The sequence below is a fragment of the Pinus tabuliformis genome, chromosome X (assembly GCF_031772625.1).
Source record: "Pinus tabuliformis cultivar Carrire ecotype Pingquan chromosome X, CPIR1, whole genome shotgun sequence".
Taxonomy (NCBI): domain Eukaryota; kingdom Viridiplantae; phylum Streptophyta; class Pinopsida; order Pinales; family Pinaceae; genus Pinus; species Pinus tabuliformis.
In genome coordinates, this window is record NC_142308.1 from 795,898,981 (window position 1) to 795,923,822 (window position 24,842).

Below are 24,842 nucleotides of genomic sequence, written 5' to 3' on the forward strand. Positions count from 1 at the left end.
TGACATTGTTATTTTTGGACTAATGTCCCCGGAAAAACCCAATGCAGGAAAATTGGCGCAGCTGTCTGAGGGTTTTATTATCAAGCAGTGTTTTTCTACGTACACTAGGTGCCAAACTGGCTAACCTGATAGAGATAAAAAATCTGGCAGCAATACCTCTCTTCGGAAACAGGTATTCAGAAAGCCTGCTCCACAAAATCCCTCTCCAACACAATCTAAAGCTCAGCATCAGCCCTGCTGGCCTCTGCGTCAGTCTACTAAGGCTCTATGCAGCCTCTCTGGCTCTCTACGTCACTCCTGCAGCCTTTGGGTGGATGATGCAGGCCCCTCTGGCTCTGTGCAGTCTCTACTGCCTCTGCGTGGCTCCCTCTGGCGCTGCATCTGCCTCTCTCTGCTTCTGCATTGGTCTCTCGGCACTGTCCCTGCCTCTCTGCCTTGTACTCACTGCCCCTCGCTACAACTGATCACTAATTCTATCTCTCTTAGCAAACCCCACTCTAGAGAATAGAATGACTGATCACTCTGGTGTGTTCTCCAAGTGACCCTCAAGCCTCCTCTTATACTTTTCTCGTTGAAAAATCAACAGCCGAGATTAAGTCCCTAATCAACGGCTAAGATTAGATCTGGCTTGATCCATGACTTTTGGACCATTCTAACACATTTTTATATTAATTCACATAAATATTTTATTTTCCCTAAGTTTAGACTTAGGGACTCCATTAAAAATATTACTTATTTTAATATCTCCCAAACTATTCAAAATTTGCCCAAACCCTTTCTGGGTATTGGAGATCTCATGTGCCTTAACCTCTCCACCAATTTTCATGGCTAGAGCACATCCGATGCTACCCCAAATCAACATTATCAATCCAAACTCTTCTTATGAGAATATTTCAATTTGAGAGTATCCTTCTATCTGATTGTGTAATTATGAATACCTCTCTAGTTAAGAGAGAGTGTTGGAAAATGTAACTAGGTTCAATCCTCATAATTATCATTATACTTGTATCGTCTTGTATTCAATGAAAAAACAAACGAAGAAAAAAAATATTATTATTATTAATATTTCATTAGTCAACCATGTTCTCCACGCTTCTAGGGTTTACTTAGTCAAAATAATATTTGTCATGAGTCAATCTAATGTACTTGACTCAAGTTCCATTTGGACCTTTGGAAGAAAAAGGAAAAAGAATTTAATTTGAATCAAAAGAGTCAATTTTGTCTCCACAAGACTATGTCAGCCTTGGAAGGGACAGTTTGACCTCCTCGATGTGTATATATAGAGAGCAGTTTGACCTCATTTGGACACACATTGGCAACTTCGATCTTTGTGCAAGTAAGAGCAAAAAGAGAAGCGACAATCAAAGAATTGAAAGTCAAAGGAGAGAGAGAGAAGGTCTAGAAGGAAGAAAAATCGAACTTTCGTCTATCTTTGTTCACACATGCGAAGTACTAGGGCAACTCCATGAATTATAGGAATGAAATTTGTTTCTGCGAAGGTGTTGGGGCAACTCTGCGAAATTCTAGGTCTGAAATTCTGACCTGAAGAACTTTGACCTTTGTTGATTTGATTGAACTTGACTTGGTTGAGGAATGCTTGAAGGAGGGTTGACTTGGGTTTTGTGGAAGGTCTTGGACTTGGATTTTGGGTCTTCGATTTCTCACTCTGATTTGATTCCATAAGAAGAGAAGTTGATTGGGCTTTCCCCCTTGTGGGCTTTTTGCCCTGGCTTGAACCTATATATCGTGTTCATTGTCTTTTGTAATCTTCATGGTTTATGTTTTTGCCAATTGTTTGATGAGGAAAACATGATAAAACTAATAAGAATCCAACACACATTCACAAGCAATTATCACGTAAGAGAAATCAACCCTAATTTGTTGCCCTAGTGATTTCTCAACATCCATGTCATCAAATCAGCATTCTTTCCAACTGATAATCAGCCCATCGATGCCAAATGAGGATGAAGTTCCAATAATTTCGATGTGGCAAGCATAGGACGTGTCCAAGCATCCACAAATAGCCCCAAAACTGGCTCGAGGGTGTGACCAACACCTCAAAATATGTAAGTGCCTTGAACAATATGAACTTCCTTGGGAAACATGAAAGTACTCAAAAATCAAAATGCAACAAGATTAAAAAGGAAGGCCATGCCATAGCACAAACTGCCCTTTTCATCAAAAAATTTACTATAAGTACCCCTACTAAAAAGAGGCGTAACAGGGCATATTTGAGGACTTTTGGCTTTCAAACATAAGTGATGTCCCCTAAGGCTAGCAAGCACTAACCCAAAGTGAGAGGCTTGTGCGAGGTGACACCAGCACTTTCCCGAAGTGTTCATTCAAATCCCCTTGGCAATAAATTCCCATAAGGCAATTTCAAGTGATAACAAGTGCAGAAGGCATTATAACTCGAGTGCCCTAAAAGGGTATGTGAGACTCAGGACTTAAAAAATATAATTACCTTTGATACTCATTGAACCACTTTCAAGCCTTGAATGCTTGTGGGGATACGTTTTGAATCATGGAAACTTATATTGACTCTTGTTGACTTGATATGACATAGATATGACACTTTGTGTGAGATTTAGTGACACCTAACACTCCCTAAAAGCATAAGATGACACTTGTTGAGTCGATGTGACACATGAGATGGCATCAGTTGAAACAATTGTAGAACCGTAAGTGACACTTGGTAGGACCTAAGAAGTGAGAGACTAGAAAGAAACACTTAGAGAGAGAGAGTGGGGTATAACAATTGCCACCTATGCACTTTGTGAAAGGAAGCTTGTCCCCCATGAGTACTAGAGCTAGCACATGGAAATTATGAAAGGACACTTGGAAAAGATTAAAAACGGAAAAGGCACACGAAAGTCCTTCTCTAAAAGTATAAAATAAAAACCTCAGAATAAGAATGGTCGGGAGTGGATCCAAACGTTCGCAAAATCAAGCTAAGGGATATCATTGTTCTCCAGTTATGTTTCCATAAGCTGCTTAGTGAAAAAGGGATATGGTTTTTGATTGCAGGTTAGGATAAAGAGCAATTAGCCAGTGTCGTATGTCGACTCGCAGGAAAGTGATAGAGCTGCAAGCATTTCACATGGATGAAGTTCTGTAATGTTCCTAATTAGGAAAAAACAGTGATATGCAAAGCAAAACAACAAATGCAACACAAAATTTTAAAGCATTTAGTGAACACCCATGTATACTCCAGAAATGATAACCAATTGAGCCATTTTATTAAGTAATTGGAGCAATAATACAATAGTGTGGAAGGGGTGCACTTGGGCTTGCTTCAAAGGCAAGCTTGACAAAACCCAGGTGATAAAATAGCAAGCCCAGATGATAGAATATGTTGCTCCAATGATGCCTTGCACTGCCCTAGAAAACTACACTGACTGCTAGAAAGAAGCTGCTGAAAACCCCACTTATGGTGCTAAGAAAATTCTATAAACTTAACCCCAAGCTCCTCACAAATAACCCACCAAAACCAAGAAAGAGTTTGGTCTAGTTCTGACCCCCGAAATTCGGCCCCAAATACCACATCCTCCTCCAATAACTGGGAAATATGGCTTGCCTACAAACTCCCAGAAAAAGCCCTCCAATCACTCCCAAAATGCTGAGTTACACTGCCCCAAGGTTCTCTTTATTTCTCCTGGCAAAACCCAGCTCCAAAACTCATCCCACAAACTCCCATGTGTGCCCAGTGAGTAGCTTCTACGCTGGCCTAGATGCTCCAAATCGTGTTACCTTCAAGCAACAACCTCCTGCTCTCAAACTTCTCCAATAGGCTGGTATCCCACTAAAGTTCCTATGCCAAAATTCTCCTGGCAATTGCTGCCCAGAAGACCACTGAATTGACCCAAGCGTATCCTCTCTTGCGTCCTCTTAGAATGCACACTAGTCAATTGAGTGGCTAAGTGATTGGCTCAGAATCTCTCCAAATCCTCTCCAAATTGGTACAATTTGACCTCCTTAGCGTGGCACTCGAAGTCCCCTAAAGAAAAGGTGAATTCTCCACTTGGAAAAATCGGTGCTAAATAGCAAATTGACCCGGCTAAGCAGCTCGAGCAACAAGAGTAAGTTCAATTGGAAAAAGACCCAAAATGAGACTAAGCTCCTATTTATAATTTGTGAGCTTCTCTTTCCCACGTGGGCCGCTCCATCAAGCTCTTCAACCTCCCTTCCTTGGCTATTCAAATTTCTCCCTTGGCAAGTCTGTTTTCCCTTGTGCGTGTCCACTAACAATATATTTCGGCCTCCCTTTTTCTCCTAAGTTCTCCCAAAATTTTGTGGGTCTCATGGTCACCAAAAATGTCAAAATTGTGGAAAAATAAACTTAAGACAAATTAATTTAGGAAGGGACATTACAAGTTGGACCAAAGAAGTGCAATTTTTAGGGAAATTGTCTTTGCATTGCAGAGGTCAACTTTAAGTTCCATGACAATGATTTTAGAATTTAGTTATGTTCAAATGGAAAATGGTTGAATTTGTTGGTTGAATACTAAAAAGATGCACGAGGAACCCCTCTCCTCATTATTTTCCCTCTTTATAGCTTTTCTCCCAAAAGAGACATGGACATGCAAATTATTAACTTTTACTTTATTCATTTTTCAAAATTGTACATGTTTCTCATGCATACCTCACATTTTATTTTTTCTAAATTTTGCAAGTCCTACACTAGTCCATCATACATTCCAATTAATTTATTTATTTTAAATCACCCCACTCATTTTCCTAACTAGATCAATCTTTTAATTCTTTAGGGTAGTAGCATATATAGCATGAAGATTTGAAGCAGACCTATGAAGATAAGATGAAAAATCAGTTTGTGCACGAAACTAGAAATTTCTGCATTAGTAGGTTTATTGGCCTAGGATAAATATCGATTCCATTTTTTCAATTTTCTCCTTATAAACAAGCAATCAGTTAATAAATTTCTTAGCTCAGTATTTGAGGGTGCTCTTGGCAAAATGGGTAGTTGGAGCTTCGAACTTTCACGAAATGTATATGTTCATTGAAAGGATGAACAGAAATTCTTATTAACTGACTTCTACATCTCTCAAGAACAAAGCTTGATCAGCAGCTACCTGTGGAGGCAAAGTTGGTCAGTTGCATACCCCTGGAAGAGACATTATAACAGTGGCCAGGATCTAGTTCCAAACTAGTTCATAGGATTAAAAAGGATGACACAATCGTAAATCATTCCACAACTGATCTTAATACTTTAAACAAAGGGTCATGTTTATGAGAAAGTTGTATGAGATGGCTTCATATAAACATTCAAAATATGCCCACATTACTTCCAATGAATTAGAGGGCGACAACTCTGAGACATCGGCCAAAATACAGTGGACATATAAACAATTATTAGTTCACGCCGCACGGTGATGCAGTCCTTGCTGTTTTGATATAGAAGAATAATCATAAAGAGCCTAGAGATAGTAATTGAGCACCAGCCATGGATGCAGACAGTTTCCAGTTTTTTCAGTAGTAGTATTAGCATTAACTTGCCCTTTCTTATACAGAGAACCATAGCAATTTTGCAAATATATCATCTAGGACTACTGGACTTTATTCTGAGAAACGAAAGCTGTTAGTAAGTAATCAAACTCATACAAATAAAACATTTAATCGAATCAAACCAACTTCTACAGGGGGTTCTAATTTTATTACTAGTTTTTATCAAATATACAAAAATGCTCCATTATTTTCATCTGCAAAAGCCGTACAATTTCATTAAAAAAATTGTAGCCTCAAAAAAAACCAATATAATTAACCACATTATCAAACACTTCTGTAATTTATAATTCAAAATCATCCATTAAAATTTTCAAAATTATACGAAGGACAAATACTAAGCATACCTGACATTTATAACATCATCAACTCGTCCAGTTAACCAGTAGTAACCATCCTTGTCCCTTGAAAAGCAAATCAGAACATCAGTTGTGCAATATTGAAATGATTCCAAAAATTTTACCAGATAAAGCATGTTTACTTGATGCCTAATAAAAATAAAATTATTATTAAAGAATATAATCTCTTTATTACTTATCTCGTCAGGTTTAATTAATAGTTGCAAGTCCTGAGGCATAGTTCTAAAGTTATTCCCAGTACCCAAATATTATTGACACAAAGAATCTTATGCTTATCTATGAAGTACACCTTTTTTTCATTGAGATAAATATCTACTCTTCCTAGATGCCTTTCAAGCATTACCTTTATATAGAAATTTTGTTCACTGTTGGGGTTGTTACTTCGAAAGTGTTTAAAGCATGTTTGGGGTGTTTCATGAGTTTTGGGGTAAATGGTGTCCAGCCTTTGGGTGGCCCTTGATGGATTGGTGCATGGGAGATGATCTATAATGGATTTGTAGGGTGGAATTGTCTCAATGATTGTTTGATCTTAGTTATGTCTTGAATTCATATTCTTCCACTAGCCATTGCAGTTCTCAAAATAGTTTGGTGGATACCCTTCATTGTGACCACATGGAGAGCTTGCTTACATAATGAACAACGTAATTTGGAGGAGGAGCATTGTGCATTTCAAGGAGGGCATTTGGACATGTTACCCACCAAATGTGGGTACCCCTAGGAGAACTTTTCTCCTAGTCATCTTCTTCGAGCCAGAAGCCAGCAACCCCTAACGACCACCTCATAGCCAATGTGATGTGCCATTTTATCTCTGTCCCCTACATCAATTGTATGTTTCCTCGCCCATTTGTCAAGAGAACATGTTGGAAGATGGGAAATCCAACCCAAAAGGTATGTTATTCATTGTGCAATCAAGTGCTTATGCTTGTTTTTCATTAGGGCATTCGGCATGGATTATTGGGTGACTTGGAAGAAGGAAGGGTTTTGACTGCAGTTTTGTTCCCTCGCCTTAAATGGGGGTTTAATTTTCAATCCTAGTCCAGTGGGACCTCCCCTAATGGCCCATGGCTTTAGGAAGGGCAGTACTTGGGATACGCCAATTGAGATAGTGTGGTCCCATTTTCCCATTCCATACTTATCACCTCCCTCCGTACATTACCAGCCCTATACTCCATATCCCTTCTTTGGGTCCACATGCCCATGGGTCCACTAGGTTCTAGCACACCCCCTCCCCTTATCCACATATCTGGGTCGGGCTTGGAAACGTTTCCCCGAAGGTTGATGCAGCTAAAACTAAAGTGAAAAGAATATTATAAAATGCAAAAGATGGTTGGGACATTAAAATTAGCACATGGGCAAAATCTGCGCATGAGCTCTACCTCTTATCATTATGGCCATCACCTGGTTCCTAAGGCCAATGGTGCCCCATCACATCATAGAAGGAACCCTTGCATGTCTAAACCCTTAGGGGGGATGAACTGCCCCACCTTTAAGGGGGTCACCACTGCTACACGTCATACACAGCATGCTCTCATTTCCTAGAGCTTTGAGTAATAATACAAAGAAAGATCAAGCAAAAGAAAAAGGTTATAAGAGCGCTGGAAAAACAAAGGTCGAGGTAACTCATGCATGCACGATTGCTCCCTCCTCACATTTGTATGTCCAAAATGTGGATCTCCTCATCATTGCTACCCCTTTGACCATGGTATTTGACCCTGAGACCCCTTTATCCCCCTTTCGTTCCATCATTATCACATATCACTTACTGAGAAATCTAGAGCATCTATATTAGATGCGATTTCTCTTAACTTGGTAACTGCTTGTGATGTTCTTTACTTCAACTTGTAGGATTTATAATTAGCTTCTTCTTCTCTTGATTATTATAGTGTTCTTATCATCAAACAACTACCAAAACATGAAGATCAATAGAACAAGTGGACACAAGATATAGGTTGTTAGCCAGGGCCAAAACCTCTCGAAGAGAGGAAAACCCACAAGAATTCTTCTCTTCTTATAGAATCTTTAAATGATGAATTCCAAGACCTTTAGACCCAAGACAAAGACCCCTCCAAGACCAAGTCAGCCTTCCTTGTACATGATCAAAAAAAATTGTCCTTCCAACAACTCTAGCAGCTTCGACCCCAACAACTTTCTACAACTTCAACCCTGAGCAACAATTTCGCCATTTATTGAAAGTTTACAACTTCTCAGCCCTTCTACAACGACTGCAACTTCGCACATGTGGGATAGATAGGCTATTTTAGGCCTCCTTACTCCTTTGCCTGGCTTGCTTCTTCTTTCTTGAATAAATAGATGATATGTCTTGTCTTTTGATCACAGATTTTTACCTTCCTTGGAGATCTAAAATTTCGTCCTATGTAGCTGCAGAAACCCTAGCTTCCTCTTCACATGTGAGAGATATTGACCCAAAAACTTCAAATTTTGTTGTCTTCTAGTCCTTGTCTTGTCCTTCGCTCTTCTTTCTTGCTCTTCTACTTCTTCTTCTAGTGATCAAAGTTTCTTGGATAATCTCTTTTAAATGAGATCGACTACTTATATATATATAGGCTTCTAAGGAGGTTGAAATACCCTTTATGAGGTCGACTTGTTTTCTTGCAGGCCAACTTGGTCTTGGAGGGACTTTTGACACAATTTTGACTCAAATAAATTCTTTTGACTTGATACAAGATGCCCAATAGGGTATATTACATACAACAATGACTCTTTTGACTCCTTGACTCTATGACAAAACCCTAGAAGCACACAACGGGTGATTTGACCTAAAACAATTTGACCTAGAGCATGAAACCCATGCTGTCAAATAATAATAATAAAAAAATTATTTCTCTTTTACATCAAATACATATAATTAATAGTACATAGGCTATTATGAAGACCGAACCTAGTTACAAATTTTAACACCACCTATCGATTGAAGGACATACCAGGTCTTGTCTTTCCCCTTAAGGGTTGGGAACACCTAATAGGATTGTATATTAGCCACTCCTATAGGAGGTAACACTATTACATGATCAAAGCCCCAAATTTAGAAGGGAAACTCTGTATGAAGTGTCAATTTTCCCTTGACTAACAAGCTTGGTTCACTTAGATGCACTAATGATTATTGTACATAATGGTGAAGATGCAATATTGGACATTGTGTGTGATTGGCAGATGGTTTGAATGATGGGCTGGACAACTTAATTGGGGCCCATGTCTACTAGAGGAGCATTTTCACACCCTACAAGTGAAGCATTAAGAGCCATGGGACCCCTACCACTAGCAAAGCATCATTCCATTCCATGGGCACCTACAACACCCCCAACAATCTGCACTTAGCCCCACATTATTCATGAGATGATGCACTTGGACCTGTTGCACTCATTTTGTCAAAGTTTCGAGGAAGTTGATGTAACATATTTTTCTTCAAAGGATCAAGATCATTAGTCGTTAGCACTATGTTTTTGTAAACCAATTCTGCAAATTTTTAATGTAAATGATACTAGTAAGACCATGAATGTATGTAACAACATAGGTAAACCTATTATTCTGGCGATAATTTCATCCTAGAAGGTTTTTTGTCTCACTAATCATTTGTATTTCTAAACACAGATACTCGACAGAGTTTTGCCCTTCAACCTCACCCCAAAACTAGGGTGGAATTTGTCGTCAAAGTCTTAGGTGAGTCTTAGTGTTCTAGTTGAGTCTTATGTAGAAGTGATTTGGGAATAATTTAAACTAATTGGCTAAAGTATTTTATTATAAACCACTTGGTCTAGTAAATCATATTGTGTCACAAATACATATAATTAATAGTACATAGGCTATTATGAAGACCGAACCTAGTTACAAATTTTAACACCGCCTATCGATTGAAGGACATACCAGGTTTTGTCTTTCCCCTTAAGGGTTGGGAACACCTAATAGGATTGTTTATTAGCCACTCCTACAGGAGGTAACACTATTACATGATCAAAGCCCCAAATTTAGAAGGGAAACCCTGTATGAAGTGTCAATTTTCCCTTGACTAACAAGCTTGGTTCACTTAGATGCACTAATGATTATTGTACCTAATGGTGAAGACGCAATATTGGACATTGTGTGTGATTGGCAGATGGTTTGCATCATGGGCTGGACAACTTAATTAGGGCCCATGTCTACTAGAGGAGAATTTTGACACCCTACAGGTGAAGCATTGAGAACCATGGGACCCCTGCCACTAGCAAAGCATCATTCCATTACATGGGCACCTACAACACCCCCAACAGTCTGCACTTAGCCCCACATTATTCATGAGATGATGCACTTGGACCTGTTGCACTCATTTTGTCAAAGTTTCGAGGAAGTTGATGTAACATATTTTTCTTCAAAGGATCAAGATCATTAGTCGTTAGCACTATGTTTTTGTAAACCAATTCTGCAAATTTTTATTGTAAATGATGCTAGTAAGACCATGAATCTATGTAACAACCTAGGTAAGCCTATTATTCTGGCGATAATTTCATCCTAGAAGGTTTTTCGTTTCACTGATCATTTGTATTTCTAAACACAGATGCTTAGCCAAGTTTTCCCCTTCAACCTCACCCCAAAACTAGGGTGGAATTTGTCGTCAAAGTCTTAGGTGAGTCTTAGTGTTCTAATTGAGTCTTATGTAGAAATGATTTGGGAATAATTTAAGCTAATTGGCTAAATTATTTTATTATGAACCACTTGGTCTACTAGATCATATTGTGTCACAAAATTGGGTATATAATTTGAGGGTCTAATCCCAGCGGGTATTCCCCCTTCGAGGGTTGAATTTGTAAAAAAATCTTCTGTAAAAAATATTTTAGTCCATGGTCCCTCATACTTAGACACCGTGGCTAAAATATTAGAGGGTGGAAAAAATATTTAATCCCCTCAAATTTCAATTAATTAAATTTTCTAGCAAAAATAAATACAAATCTTAAGCTAAAAATTTAATTAATTAGAGTCAAAGTTAAAAGTCTAGAGATATTAAATTCGTCGAGTGGAAAAATTTGTGGGTATCAAAAGAATTAATTTTTGGAGATCCCCCACCAAGGGAATATTGAAAATTTCAAGAAAAATTGGACCCTTGGACCTTGGTGATTAAGTCAAAGTCAATTTTTTGAGGAATTAGCTCAAAATAATTAATTTTTAGCTGCTAATTAAAAAAGGATTTAATGAGAAATTGGAAAATTCCTCAAAATAAATATTCTCAACAGCTAAGATTAAAAAATCATCAAAGATTTATCAATGGCCACAATTATTTTGACGAGGATCAAGCCAAGTAGCCGTTAATTTTCCACTTAGAGGATTTATCTATAAATTAGAGAGTCATTTGTCTCAAAAGCCATCTGATATCTGGCTAAGAAATTGTTGTTGAAGCATTGATGTAACACTATTGTCCCACTGGGAACATTTATTTGAATCATAATAAAGACTTTGGGGTGCAGTTCAAGGTGTTCAGTGTTCGTTGATTTGTGGTATGTGTTGGGTATGGGTTTTCCTATATTGTGTTGATTAATGCTAAAATTTGTTTTTCATTAGATGGGGATAAAGTCATTATATTGATAGATTTTGGGTTTATCTTAGATGATTTGATTTGCCATATTGTCTAACAAATTTTCTTGAGAAATATATATAGTGTTTGCAGGTTCCCCAGTCCTTGGTCTCCAAGTTCACAAACTGTGGGCATGAACCGACTTTGTTTGGATTCCAAATATTTATGTGGTTGATTTAAATTTCGCTAAGGCTATAGTGTGCATTAATTTTCTAAAGTGTTTTTAGCCATTTATCAAAGAAAATACTCCATAAAAAATATTTCTCAAAATTTATTTTAAAACCCTTGTATATTTGTAAATTTTGTAAATAATTTGTAAATTATTTTTGTGAATTATTTTTGCTAATTGGGATTTTGGGGTTTTGAGATTTTGTGTATATTTTGGGTCTTGGGTATCTCTATTTTTATTTTTTACAGGTGATTTTCTCAAGCTATCAAGGAAAATAAATTCTTTTGAAAGGAAGCTAGCCCTCGGGGTAGGGTTTCAAGGGTTTGTGCCCTCCAAGCAAGATGTCTAGCCTATTGGGCAAAATTATTCAAGAGGGAAGGACTGAAACAAGCCTTAGAGGCCTAAATCTAGTTCCAAAAGGCCCAAGAACTCCAACGCTCAGCCAAAAAGTGAACCGCTAGCCTCAAGAGGTAAAAATTTTAAGCTTTTAGTATTATTTGGACTACCTACTTGTGGTTTTGCAGAGATCTGACTTTTTTGAGGCCTCTAAGGCCTAATCTTGGGTTGATCCACTCTTGCTGCAACCTCAGTCTTCCCCTCCAGTGATCCGCTGCCTCTTTTCTCCTCAGCGTAGGGCCTAGGGGCCTCCATTACCTTTGTCGCATTCCTCTCCCTTCTTTGTTGTAAGCCGCTGTCCCTTTTCCTTGTTGCTGCAAGGCCTTAAGGCCTTCCTTCTTCCTCAGCATCCCTCATTCGTCCCTGCCGTTGCCTCATTTCCTTGGCCGCAGGCATCCAAGGGCCCAAACCCTCTTCAGGCAGCCTCCAAGCCTTCTCTGTGGGCTTATCTTTCTCTGCTGTAGCTTTCTTTCCTTAACGCAGGCCTAATTTGCCTTATAGCCCCTCATTTTGACCTCCCTTCCCCTCATTCGTCTCTGTGGGCATCATTGAGTTTTCCTGAAACTAGCATTGAAAGGGTTGCAGAGATTTGGAGTGTGATCAAAATGGAGGAAGTGTGATCAAATTCCATAGTGATCTTCAAGGCCTAAGGACTACCGGTTTGTCACTCTGAAACCCTTACTCATCTTACTGTTTCTATTCAGCTCTTTGATTTTTTCATAACAGTGAATAAAAATTCAGTTCAGTGACGTAAAAGTAATATATTAAGCTGCTTAATAAATTAATAGGTCATTGCATGAGTTGGGTTGTCATTTGCTTGACTTGTTTCATAAGAAATTGGTGACTGTCATAAATCTGAAATATACACAGTCCAATAGACATTAAATCAACGTTGAGAAGCATCTAATTATTTTGAGGTCTGATGTACTGTTTCTAAGGTCTGAAAGCCTTTGATCTAAAATATATTCTTAAAAATTTAATTGCACAAGTTACAGTGGCTAAAAGTGTTTAGGCATGACTGTGAGCTGATCTGAAGTATCATTCTGGCAGTTTCATAATAACCACCATTGCACTCTTGCATGAGCCTCGGTTAGTTTGTCTTGTTGGGTCTCTCATTGTTTGGCATCTCATCGGTTTAAAGGACTGTTATGGTCATTCTCTGCTGCCCCTTACAATTCGTGAATTGCATCCCTACATCCATAGATGCTCACTGCTTGCATCTATATGAAGTGATTTCATGTAAGCAAAAGGAAGAGATAAGAATTTGGGACTGGTTGACATGTTTGGTATAATTAACTTACTGTTAGCTTGCTGCTGTCACACATCTACTTATTGCTCATTTGAAACATAAGCAGCGTAAGTAATTTTCATTTTCTCATTAAGGCAAGTTGCTATTGGTTTGATATCTTAACACATCTGTTGAAGGCTTCAAGTTCTGCATTAAGAACACTCTCTAAAAACACTTGACAAATCTAAAGATCCAAGGTATTGGTGTTTCTTGCATCTAAGTGTATATTAGCATTAATCACATATTGTTGAATGGTTCCTATTACTCTAGTCATCTTGTCATTTGGGGATCTAAATTTCTAAGATGCTTGTCTAAGCAATATAGTCATCTATCTTGAGAAAATTGACATTGTCTCTAGAAGATCTTTGAATAAAGTGCTCTAGTTGTTCATAGTTTATGGTCCTAGGTACTCCATATTAGTGAATCATTGTGAAGGGCATTTACTTCATTCTTATACAATTGTATCTTTTGGTTATCCGTCGCATCGCTGGCATTTCTTGTTCATTTTGGCATTTGTTAACATGGCACATTCTCTTGTGTTTAAGGATTGTCCCTTAATTTCAATTAATAAGTACTTATCGTCATAATTGAAGAGTAATAATAACTAAAGTACTTAACATAAGCAATCTTAACCGAAGAGTCACTCACATCCTTTGGGTAGGCATCTAAGCAGTAGTTGTCCATCCGATTACTTGGCATCTAATTTCTAAATAAGTGAGAATTTGACTCCGTAAGGCATTGGTCTGAATAGTGAATCCAATCTTATATCTTGTTTAAATTAACCAAGTAGCTAGGCCACTCAACTATGTCTCCCGAATAAGTTGGTTCCCAACTTGTCTTTCACCTCATTTCCATAGGGACTACCCCCCATAGCCTGTTGTTGGGAGACAGCTAGAACGGAGTGGGCGGGGATCAGAGTGACAGCCACCGCCCTGAGAGGTTGTCGCGATGCCTGTACAGTTTGAGCGACAATAGGACCAGTGTGCCCTAGCCAATTCAACAGTGATCACATGGTTTGGCAGATGATCCAAGGCCCATATGTGGTTTGCCTCACTCCTTGCTCCTTGAGACATGTGATGGCTAGCACCATACACTGAGCCCCCAGCGTTGGAGCAGAACCAAGATATTCTATCACCAGGAGACCCATGAGACCCATTTTTTTCCCCAAACACAAAACTAGGGTCCACACAATGATTTGCATGGGGATCAAGGGGCCAACCCCTAGAACATGATTTATGGAGCCCTCTTCACTCAGTTTGGCACTAAAGGAGACCAACACATGCCCTCAAGAGGCCTATGCTCATGACACCAGTATTTCGTCCCTCTTGTGGATGATTTATTATGATTTTACATTGGCTATGAGGTTAGCAACGGGCTTGTAACCTTACTTAGTATTTTCCCATTATTTTATGACTTGAGGAGCTTTTAGGCTAAAAATATAGATCATTGGACATGTATATATTGGAGAGAGATCATTTATTCTCTCATAACCATCAAACATGTGAATTTCTGACCTCTTAGAGAATTCACACTTGCTTCTTGTGGGTAATTTTGGAGATACTTGGATGCATTTTGTTGTATGGAAGTTGATTTTGACATGCTATGGAGCTATTTCTTGGTCTAATGGATGCATATACTACATGTTATCTTGTAAGTGCCTATTGTTGTATAACATGCATATACTGCATGTTATCTTATGTATGGAATTGTTGCTTCTAGATTATGCTTGTTTGTGCCCTAATTTGTTGAAAATAAATTCTAAAGGCAATCTAGATGAGTATTGCATATGTTACTCATTGTTTAACATGTAATGAATGTTCCTAGTGGGATACTTCCTTTTATTCTCCATAAAAATCTATTATTCCATTAAGTGGGTAATTGTTAAAATTTTGATAGCTAGGGCATCAAATTTCGACCTCCTTGGAAGCGAATTGGGCTCATCTAGCACATCCTTGACTCCATATCTCCATAAGACAAGGCATTGGTCCAATCACTTGATGATCAACCTTAAATTGTCTCCATAATTTTCTCTTCTCAAATTTGTTTTTTTACAGTTAAGGAGAAAATCTAGGGCTAGGGGCAAAATTTTACGAAGGACACCTTTTGGAGATTTTAGAGCCTAAACATCAAGAGATAGGTCTATGCTACCTAACCTATCAATTTGGTGGGCATCCACTTAAATTTCATCCAAAAAATCTCTTGCCCTAGGTATTGCTCTAAGAGAAAAACCCTAGTTTCTTTTCCCCTCAACTTGAGGACTTTCTTGAGAGTTTCATGAGTGTTGGCTTAGTTGAATATCATTGTAAGAAACCTTTTCCCTCGGGCCTTGACTTTGTGAATATCTATCAACCTCGAAAATCTCAAAATTCTAGATCTTGAGCCTTCTTTTCTAGGGCTTTTCTTTGAGAGTTTTGTTTCTTTGAAGCCTTGTACCTTTAGTGTGTCTCTATTTGAATGAGCTATAGTACAGTCACTTTGTACCTAATCATTAGCATATCCATTTTAAGTGATTCCTCCTTTACCGGGACTCCTCCCATAGGTGAAAATCCGTAAAGAGTAGCGGGTTTTGGCTGAGGTGACATTGGGCCTCTACCCCATTGTTAGCACCTTGTCTAGCTCTTGCCTTGTAGGGTTTCCCTCTCCAAGACCTCCTATATTTTGAGGTAATAGGCCCAAGATAGCAATTTATATAAAAATAATGAAAATGTAAACAATAATAAACATAAATAATGATTAATTTACTAGTAGTTAATAATGAAGAGACATGTCTCTAAGGATGTGACTATACGTAATAAAGTACCTGCCTAGGGTATATAAGCAGGTCCTCTCTCTCATTTGTATGATCATTATCATTCATACATTTTAATATATATTTGTAACAAACAAAGTTCACATACGCATCAGAGTAAGCTTCAAAATACTTCAAGGACAAATACATCCATTGTAGGACAAGTAATATATATTAAATATTGCATATGAATTGATGTGAGATGATTACAAATGAGAATGAGGGTTTGCTTATATACCCTAGGCAGGTGCCATTTCATTAACAGTCATGTCTCTAAGACATGCCTCTTCATTATTAACTAACTAACTATTAGTTATTTTAATTATTATTATATTTATATATATTTATTATTTTTATATGAAATATATTCATACCATTGCCCCTCTCGTCAAAAAGATTTGTCCTCAAAGTTTATTGATGAAAGGGCTTAATCTATTTTCTTGTTTCGAATATCTTCACGCTCGAGACTTTCATCTTCGTTGATACAAGACGATATGATCCTCTGAGTGATAAACAAAATTGTCAGACTATGAATGGATCTGACCATTCTAGATTAATATTCTAGGAATCTTCTGATCATTGGAAATTTGTAATGAATTGTTATCATAGGACTAGGTTCTGCAAACTTCAGTATTCTTCGGAACATAACCCTATTGTTTTCGTTATGAATGGTTCAAAAATGTAGACTAACTTAGTTGTCTGCTCTCGTGATTCGGATGTCGATAATGAGTTATTGTGGTTTAATCCCACCATATTTTGTTTGTGGTGATTTATTGTTTTATTAGGGATGCCTAATTTCTTTTAGGTTCAGAAGTTGCTTGATTATTTGTGAGACCTTCACTCGAATTTTTTGTTGTTTGGACTCCAACTTCCGAGTACATCTTCGCTTCAACCAATTTATCCTCTGCTTGAGTTGTGATATTGACTAGATTGGTATTTGTTCCTTTATCTTCGTTTGGATTGTTACAACTGGAGACTTCAATACTTCTTGGGTAAGTTGTTCTAACTTGTCATTTAGTGACTTCTTGTCACTTTTAAGCTTCTTTATTTGTGTAAGAAGGTTTTGGTTATGATTCCTTAGATGTAAAATCTCTTTGCTTTCTGGATTGTTGATTTTATTCTTAGTATTCTCCTCTGTTGGAAATCATGATTGTCGTTAAACCAAAACCTACAGGTGTTAAGTCAGTAATCGCGTTGCCAAAGATAAGGATCCACGAGAGGCAGTTATTCCATGTCACAAAACACACGGGGAACATTCGTTTATCTAATGTCCAACAATCTCCCCACCAACGCGAGTCGGGTGCGTATCGAACTCGTGACCTACGCTCTGATACCACTTGTTGGGAATCACGATTGTCGTTAAACCAAAACCCATAGGTATTAGTCAATGATCGCATCGCCAGAGATAAGGATCCACGAAAGGCGATTATTCTTCTCAAAACTTGCCTTTTCTTGTTCTAATTTGTGCTTTTTAGCTTTACACTTTTTTCTTTGTTCAAGGAGTTTTTGATTTTGATCTTTTAAATGGAATTTTCTTCGGTTTTATTAGATATGACTTCTTCAAGCTCCTTTTGTTTTTCTGATTGGATCATTTGGAACATCAAATTCAAAATCTCCTTAAGGTTTTGTGATGAGTGCGTTATCAATTTTGACTTTATGGTCATGCCTTGGAATGCGATCATCTTCTTCTTATAAAGGAACATCAAAAAAAAAATCAATGTTTAAAAAAAACGTACCCAATTCTTTAAACCAAGGTAATCCGAAAATTATGTCAATTTCTTCTCCAAGCATAGTCGCTACAAACTGACATACATACTCATATTCATCAATTATTACCTGGAAGTTTTTAATTTTGTATTCAACATCGAAACAAGAGGCTTCTTTATTCTCAATTATATCTAATCCTGAAATTAATAATTGATTTGCTAAATTGACATTAATGTAATTTTCCTGATGATTTTCGTTAATAATGATATTAATATATTTTCCTTGGATAGTCCCTTTTAATGTACATAATCCATAACATGTGATCACGCCACGTTTACAAGAGAATCTTCCTTCCATCATTCTTCCTTCTCTTTCTTTACTTATTTACATTTTTTTAAATATCTTTTACTGCCTTTATAATTAAATATTTTGATTTTTTTTTATTTTCTTTTAATAACTTGACCTTTTTGTACCACCACTCATAATATTTTATTTTATGGCAAATATAATAAATTGTTGATCTCTTCTGAGTATGGAGAGTGGTGTCTTATTTCATGATAGTTATGATGGTTCCACTGATATGTCATCAATTCATACTATTTCACCTCCACAACTATTCGTATTTTCTGAAATTTTATGAAACCCTTTATGGTCTGAACAATAGTTGTTGTTGTCGTTGTCTAATTTGAATCTCATCTAACATACCCCACGCAATTGTTGCATAAGGAAGCCCAATCGATGTGGATGATACAATCATTGAATGACTTACATTGTGGAGTGTGTTGTTTCTATTTTAACTATATGTACAATGACAGCATAGATCGTAGTAGCGACGGATGGCACAATGGCGTGGCGGTGGAAGGGTTGCGATGTATGGCATGCATATTGTGGCAACGTATGTTGACTACGCAAGTGGAGGTAACAACAGTTGTTGTTGTAGGTGATGACAGGGGCAGTCACTGGGAAAGGTGCAGAGAGGGACTAGATTTGATGGAGGTATGTCGCAATGGACGATGATGGCTAGTTGCAAGCGTCCAGATGGTGGAGTGCGGAGTTTGTTGTTGCGGCTGCCGGAACGTAGCACCCACTGTTGTTTCTAGAGAAAGACAGGTAATGTGTGTATTTTTTATTTTTATTTTTTTTAAATACAAATTTTCGCTTTTTTTATATCATTTTTTTAATATCAATTTGTTTTTAACTTTTTTTTAATTTAATAAAAGAAAATTTCACTTATAAATGTGTATGTACTCTTCTATATTTTTATATATGATTATTTTTTTTTAATATGGGAATTTTTTTTAATAATTTTCTTTCAATGGCCAAAAGCCTACGATGAATGGAGAATCTCCAAAAGTACATATAGCTCTTGTATCTTCAATGAATATCTTCATATTCCTAGTCTTCTGGAGTATTTAACTTCTGAGTATACAAACTTGGTTTGTTACATTGGTTTCAAAGTTGTCCGATCCTCTGGCTGCTGCACAACGCAGTTTGATCAAATATTTGGCCATCGAAATTCGTCAACTTTGTTGCCGTCACGATTGAAGCATTTTGCTACACAACTTTGGAGTTTCTCCATTCTGCTAGTTTCGTCATTTAGGCCTCTGGCTATAAAGAGGAAAAAAAGAAGAGATTTTTGGATCATAATATTTAAAAAAAAGGGAATATCATATAAAAAACAAAAAAAAAACAAAAGAAAGATTAAAATTATATATATTATTAAAATAAGTATATATATATAAAGAATATATTATATAAAAAGAGAAAAAAAAAAATTAAAAAAAAAGTTATATAAAAAAGAATATTAAAAAGGGGGTTCAAATAAAAAAATAGTTATAAAAAAATGCATATATAACATATATACCCAAAAAAAAGGTCCAAAAAAAGGAGCAGTAGGCCTCTCACGATAGTGATCGGACTCTCCATTGCAAAAACGCAGTGCAGCCCTCGAGAAGTCGACAACCACCTCGCAGTCATTGTCGTTGGGGTTGTAAACACCACGATATCGTTGTCGGAGCCTCACAGTGTTGCATGCAGTCACAGACGCCCAACCATAGCCAACCAAATCCATCCGAAGCCACCTGGTTCGTCGCTTTGCCTCACCCATCCGCCGCCAACCTTGCTCAATAGCTCTTCATGACCATAGGCTAGCCTTGTCACACTACAACAACCACCAACCAAATCTAGTTTCCACCCATGGAAAGCCTAAACCACCTTCCCACAACCACTTTTCCATTGCCACAGACATCCTTCCATGGCCCCATCGAATTTGATCATCTTCAACACCGCCCCTGGGCCGCACAGCCGCAACCAGTTGCTGTAGCTACAACCGTCGCCAGCAACCAGCCACCTGTTCGCTACATCCATCGCCTCTGTCATTCTAGCCTCAGCATTCGAGCATAGTCGCAGTCAGAATGTACAAATTGCTATGTTGCACTGGTTGTGGGGATGAGGGGGCAGGGTACTGGGACACGAGTTTTCGGGACGGCTAGAGCGCACCCCCAAATTTTCAGGGGACAACAGGTTGGGGACTGCAAGTGCGGCAACTAATTTTTATATTTATTAAAAAATTAGCATTAAAATAAAATTTAGTAATTCAACATAAACATGAATGATAAATTAAAATATAAAAGTTAGAACTATTACTAATTTGAAATTCAAATTACAAAATAAAGTACTAAAGTCTAATACTAGCTAATCATCATTGCACATCACAAAAATAAATCTCGTCATCATTGCCCATTGTCAAAACTTAAGAAGTACTACTAGTCTACTACAGCCTACAATCTACTACTGTCTACATAATCATTCTATGGCACATGATGAATCATTTCAAAATTTTAGTAGTGGCTAAACTTTATAGACTAAAAGTAAAATTTAATAAAATTGTAAACATGAACAAGTCATTAAAATTTAATTATAAATCTCAAATTAAGGGTCTAGAAATTAAGAACCTTGCGGGACCTGCCATCAATGTAATGTATATCATAATCATTCAGAATCATTATTATTTGTAGAGCACAAAGAGTATTACCATCCCATCTATTTACCTTATAACATTAAGCGTTAAAGATGAGTTAGCCATTGTAGTGTTTATTTTAGGAGAAACAAATGTTATGGACAAAAGTAACAATCTCATAAAGTGAAATAAATTATATATAATAAATAATGTTCATGTTAATGTATTAAGGGAATAGATTGATTGGTTCCTAAAATGAATAATGGAACTTGCTACGTATATAGACAACACCACTAGTAATTTAGTAACACATTGATAATATCATCTAGCTTCTCCTGCTTGTCTCTAGCATATATTTAACATCGTATTAAAGTCATGGTGATTGTGGCATAACGAAATTTCAAAGATTCATGCCAAGAAAAGGTTTTTCACAAACATGGAGAAAGAGGCAAGTTCAAATTGAAGGCAAATTAATTCATGGAGTATAGTCACTGTAAACATGAATAAGTCATTAAAATTTAATTATAAATCCCAAATCAAGAGTCTCAATCTTCGTCCAATCGCTCAACCCTTACTTCACATGTAACCTTCACTTGAGTTCTCTCAGCTCTATTTAGTATTTACCTTTGTCATTGTAAATGGAGTTCTTTGTTCAACATTTACCTTCACCTGCAATCTAATACTTCGCTCGACTCTTACCCTCGCAACTTGTGTTTATTGCAACCTTCACAACCTGTGTTTACTTTCATCGTTGTGTCTTTGTAACAGTGTTTACCTCCGTTGTCGTTGTGTAGTGAAGTGTGTAGTATGTGATAGGTTTAGTTTAGTGTGTATGTGATAGGTTTAGTTTAGTCAATAGGTTTAGGTTGCGATAGGGTTTAGGTTTCGAAATTTGTTTTCTTTATTATATTTTGACTTTGAAGCTCAAAAATTAGGTTTTAAGATTTATTCTTTTAATTAAATTTTTTTTTAAGTTTAATGTGCATGATATCAGGGGACGTCCTCAATGTTGAAGAATCTAGGGCAAATAAATGGAGTGTGATTCTTCGTTACTTGATAACAATTTGTGGAGTCTTTTTACTTTTTCTTGTCACCTTAATCTTCTCCTTCTTATTATTAATGCATGTGTGTGTACTTCGTCAAACTGCTACCAAAACATAAGAATAAGAACACAACATGTTGGCTCTCTGCCAGGGCCAAAACCTCTCTTCTCTTGAGAGGAAAACCCTTCGGTAAGTTTTCTCCTATTGAAGCTTCTTTCTTGAACAATGCCAAACCCTAGACCCTTAACTAGAAGAACCTCCAACCACAACTCAAGAACTTCCTTTTCTTTGCACTATGTTTCCCCGGCACTTTGTCTACCTCCCTCCGGCACTTTGTTCTTCCTTCCACTGTAAGTAGATATTCTAGAAGAGATACTTTTCCTTAGTGATATCCTTCACCTAAGGATACTCTTTCCTTCTCTTGATCATCCGAGTTCCTTCTTGGTGTATGGTGGAATGCTTAGTGTGATAGCATTGCAGCCCTAATTCTCGCACGTGTGGGAGGTGCCCTAGAGAATTAGGGTCCTTTTTCCTTCGATAGAGAGAGATTCTACTTCGCTTGACTTGAGAGGCCTTGTAGGCCTAATTTCTAACCCAAACAATGATGAACATGTGATTGTGACCTTACTGCTGATATAACCGCAGAATGTCCTATCTTTTCTCACACGTGTGACTGTATTAACCCTCGAAAACAGTCCTTAAATCTTCGGTGGTGACTTCTCCTTCTTCGTTGTCCTTGGAGACCTTTCTTTCGTCCTTTTACTATCATTTTCTTGCCTCCTTACCTCGCAGATTTCAGAGATATGAATTCATTATCTTTAGAGGAGTGGACAGCCTCTATATATAGAGGATTGTCCCTCCTTTAGGCCGATTTGACTCTCTTCGCTGCGTTAGGTGCTTTTAATGGTGCCATTGCTTCTTTTGACGGTGTCTTTGCTAGGAGAAGACTTGACTTTGCTTGGAGGTGTCTTCTTTGACTTTTATACACGAGTATACATAATGTAACATACCCTTAAGGTCTTCAACATAATTCTTTTGACTCTTTAACTCACCTATAGCACTTGGACATGTGCTAGACTTACTTCAATGAGCAAGAAACTCATTGATATATATTATAAAAAATAACATTTCTTTTCTTAAATAAATACAAATATCAAAAGTACATTTATGAAGACTGAACCTAGTTACATTTCCTTCAACACTCCCTCTTAACTAGGGAGGTATTCATACAACATTACAAGGTGTTTGGCTATTATCAATATCTGAAGAATTCACATAAGAGAAACTGAATTTGCAATCCATCTGTTATAGCATCATATAAATCAACATTGTCATAGTGCAAGGCCTTGACTAACAGCTCCATCTCTTCATGAGATCATGAGCTACAATGCTGGCGAGACCAATGAATTATAGACACCTTCATCATTGTCTCTCAAGGTACATACCCACCAGGGTGTTCTTTGAGTATGACCTTCTAGGACTATTTTTATCTTGGGTTCCCAACCCTCAAAGAATATTAGACCTCTTGCCTACTCTTGTCTTGGATGCCCTACACATCCTCAAAGAGTATTTGACGCCAGATGATTACCTAATCCTCCCATTCTTTCTTCCCAAGTGAAGACAAGAATGTTGTGTCTATCTTGTGTCTACATTTTCATTCATGGCCTTCATCTAGACTTACAGTTATTAGTCCTAGTCTAGTGCATGACCCATGAAATGGAAAAACACAATTGTTACTCCTTGTAATCAGAGGCGGTCCAAAACTCCCTTTTGATCAGGGACTTGTTAGAGCTCCTTCTTAACTAGGGACTCTTTCATTCATCAACAACTTCTTCTTCATGGCTCCTTCAGCTGCTTGATATCCTTTCTTTATTTGATGTCATGAAGTCTTTGTTTGAACTTCTTCTAAGTAGGGCACCATCCATCAATCACTTTCCTTCCTAGTTTGTCATGTCATTGCTTCCTCCGGGAAAGTGTCTTTCTTACCATACATCAGCTTTTCTTATCATTTGGCTACTCCTTTGTCATTTTTCCATGCTTCGAACTACTCTTCTCATGGATGCTTCGTTGCATTTGCTTGTTTACATGCTTCGACCTAGTAGCCCATCATGACTTCATCCTAATATTGCTTCAACATTGCCTTTTCTTTTTTTGGATGGCTTCTTCATCATGACATCTTTGTAGAGTAGAATCAGTTATCTGCATATTTCATATCTCCAAGGCCTTCATAGGTGTCAAGGGTCCTTCCTTTGTCAGAGTTGTCCTACCTTCTTTCACGAGATATCTTCAAAGTATCTTGTCAAATAGTGATTCTCAGTGATCATGGTGTTCTTCACATGCTTGATCTCTTTCTTCATTTGCTTCTTCTTAGATAGATGGCTCAACCATCTCATGCTTCTTGTGAGAGCATTTCTTCATTGCTTGCTTCCTGGACCACTCAACATTTCTTCTTACTTCTTAGTCAATAATCTTATATTGCTTATGTGAGCATTTTCTTTTGTTGACCTTCATTGCATTGTAGTACATGCCTTCGAGCATGTCCTTGGTGAAAGAGATTCTTTCATACATATCTCATCTTGATTCTCCTTTGATCATCTTAGATTCATTTGGTTTTCCTTGGTGTGGCCCTTCTTGCTTCATCTTAGCTTGCCTGCATATCAGAATTTTCTTGAATCCCATGAATGGGATTTCCAATGAGACATCTGCTTCTTATTCATGAATCTTCTTTTGAAGATTCCATCATAGGATCTTGAAGACCCTTATCCTGCAAATGTTTCTTTTCTTTTGATGATGGAGGTCTTCTAAGATTCGTATTCATGATCAATTTTCTTTCATAGTGGATGAGGTCCTATTCTAGGTATGCTCCTTCTACATGAATATATTGAGCTATACCTATCATGCTCCTATATTCTAGAAGATATTTCTAACCATGCATTTTGTTCTCATTATAAACGCTACTTCTTCATGAGTATCTAGAACTCTATGTACTTCATGCTTCTAGATTCTAGAAGATGTTTCTAGCCATGCAATTTTATTTTATTCCTACATGTTCC

General features: G+C 37.4%; 1 protein-coding gene across 2 annotated transcripts in view; it reads right to left on the reverse strand.

Moving 5' to 3' along the window:
- Positions 1 to 24,842, reverse strand: part of ACS (acetyl-CoA synthetase) — a 288,618-nt gene that overhangs the window by 24,747 nt on the left and 239,029 nt on the right. For both annotated transcript variants that reach the window (XM_089446615.1, XM_089446614.1), the window contains one exon: positions 5,868 to 5,924. In XM_089446615.1, the coding sequence (XP_089302741.1) occupies positions 5,868 to 5,924 (57 nt within the window). The remainder of the gene's footprint in view (positions 1 to 5,867; positions 5,925 to 24,842) is intronic.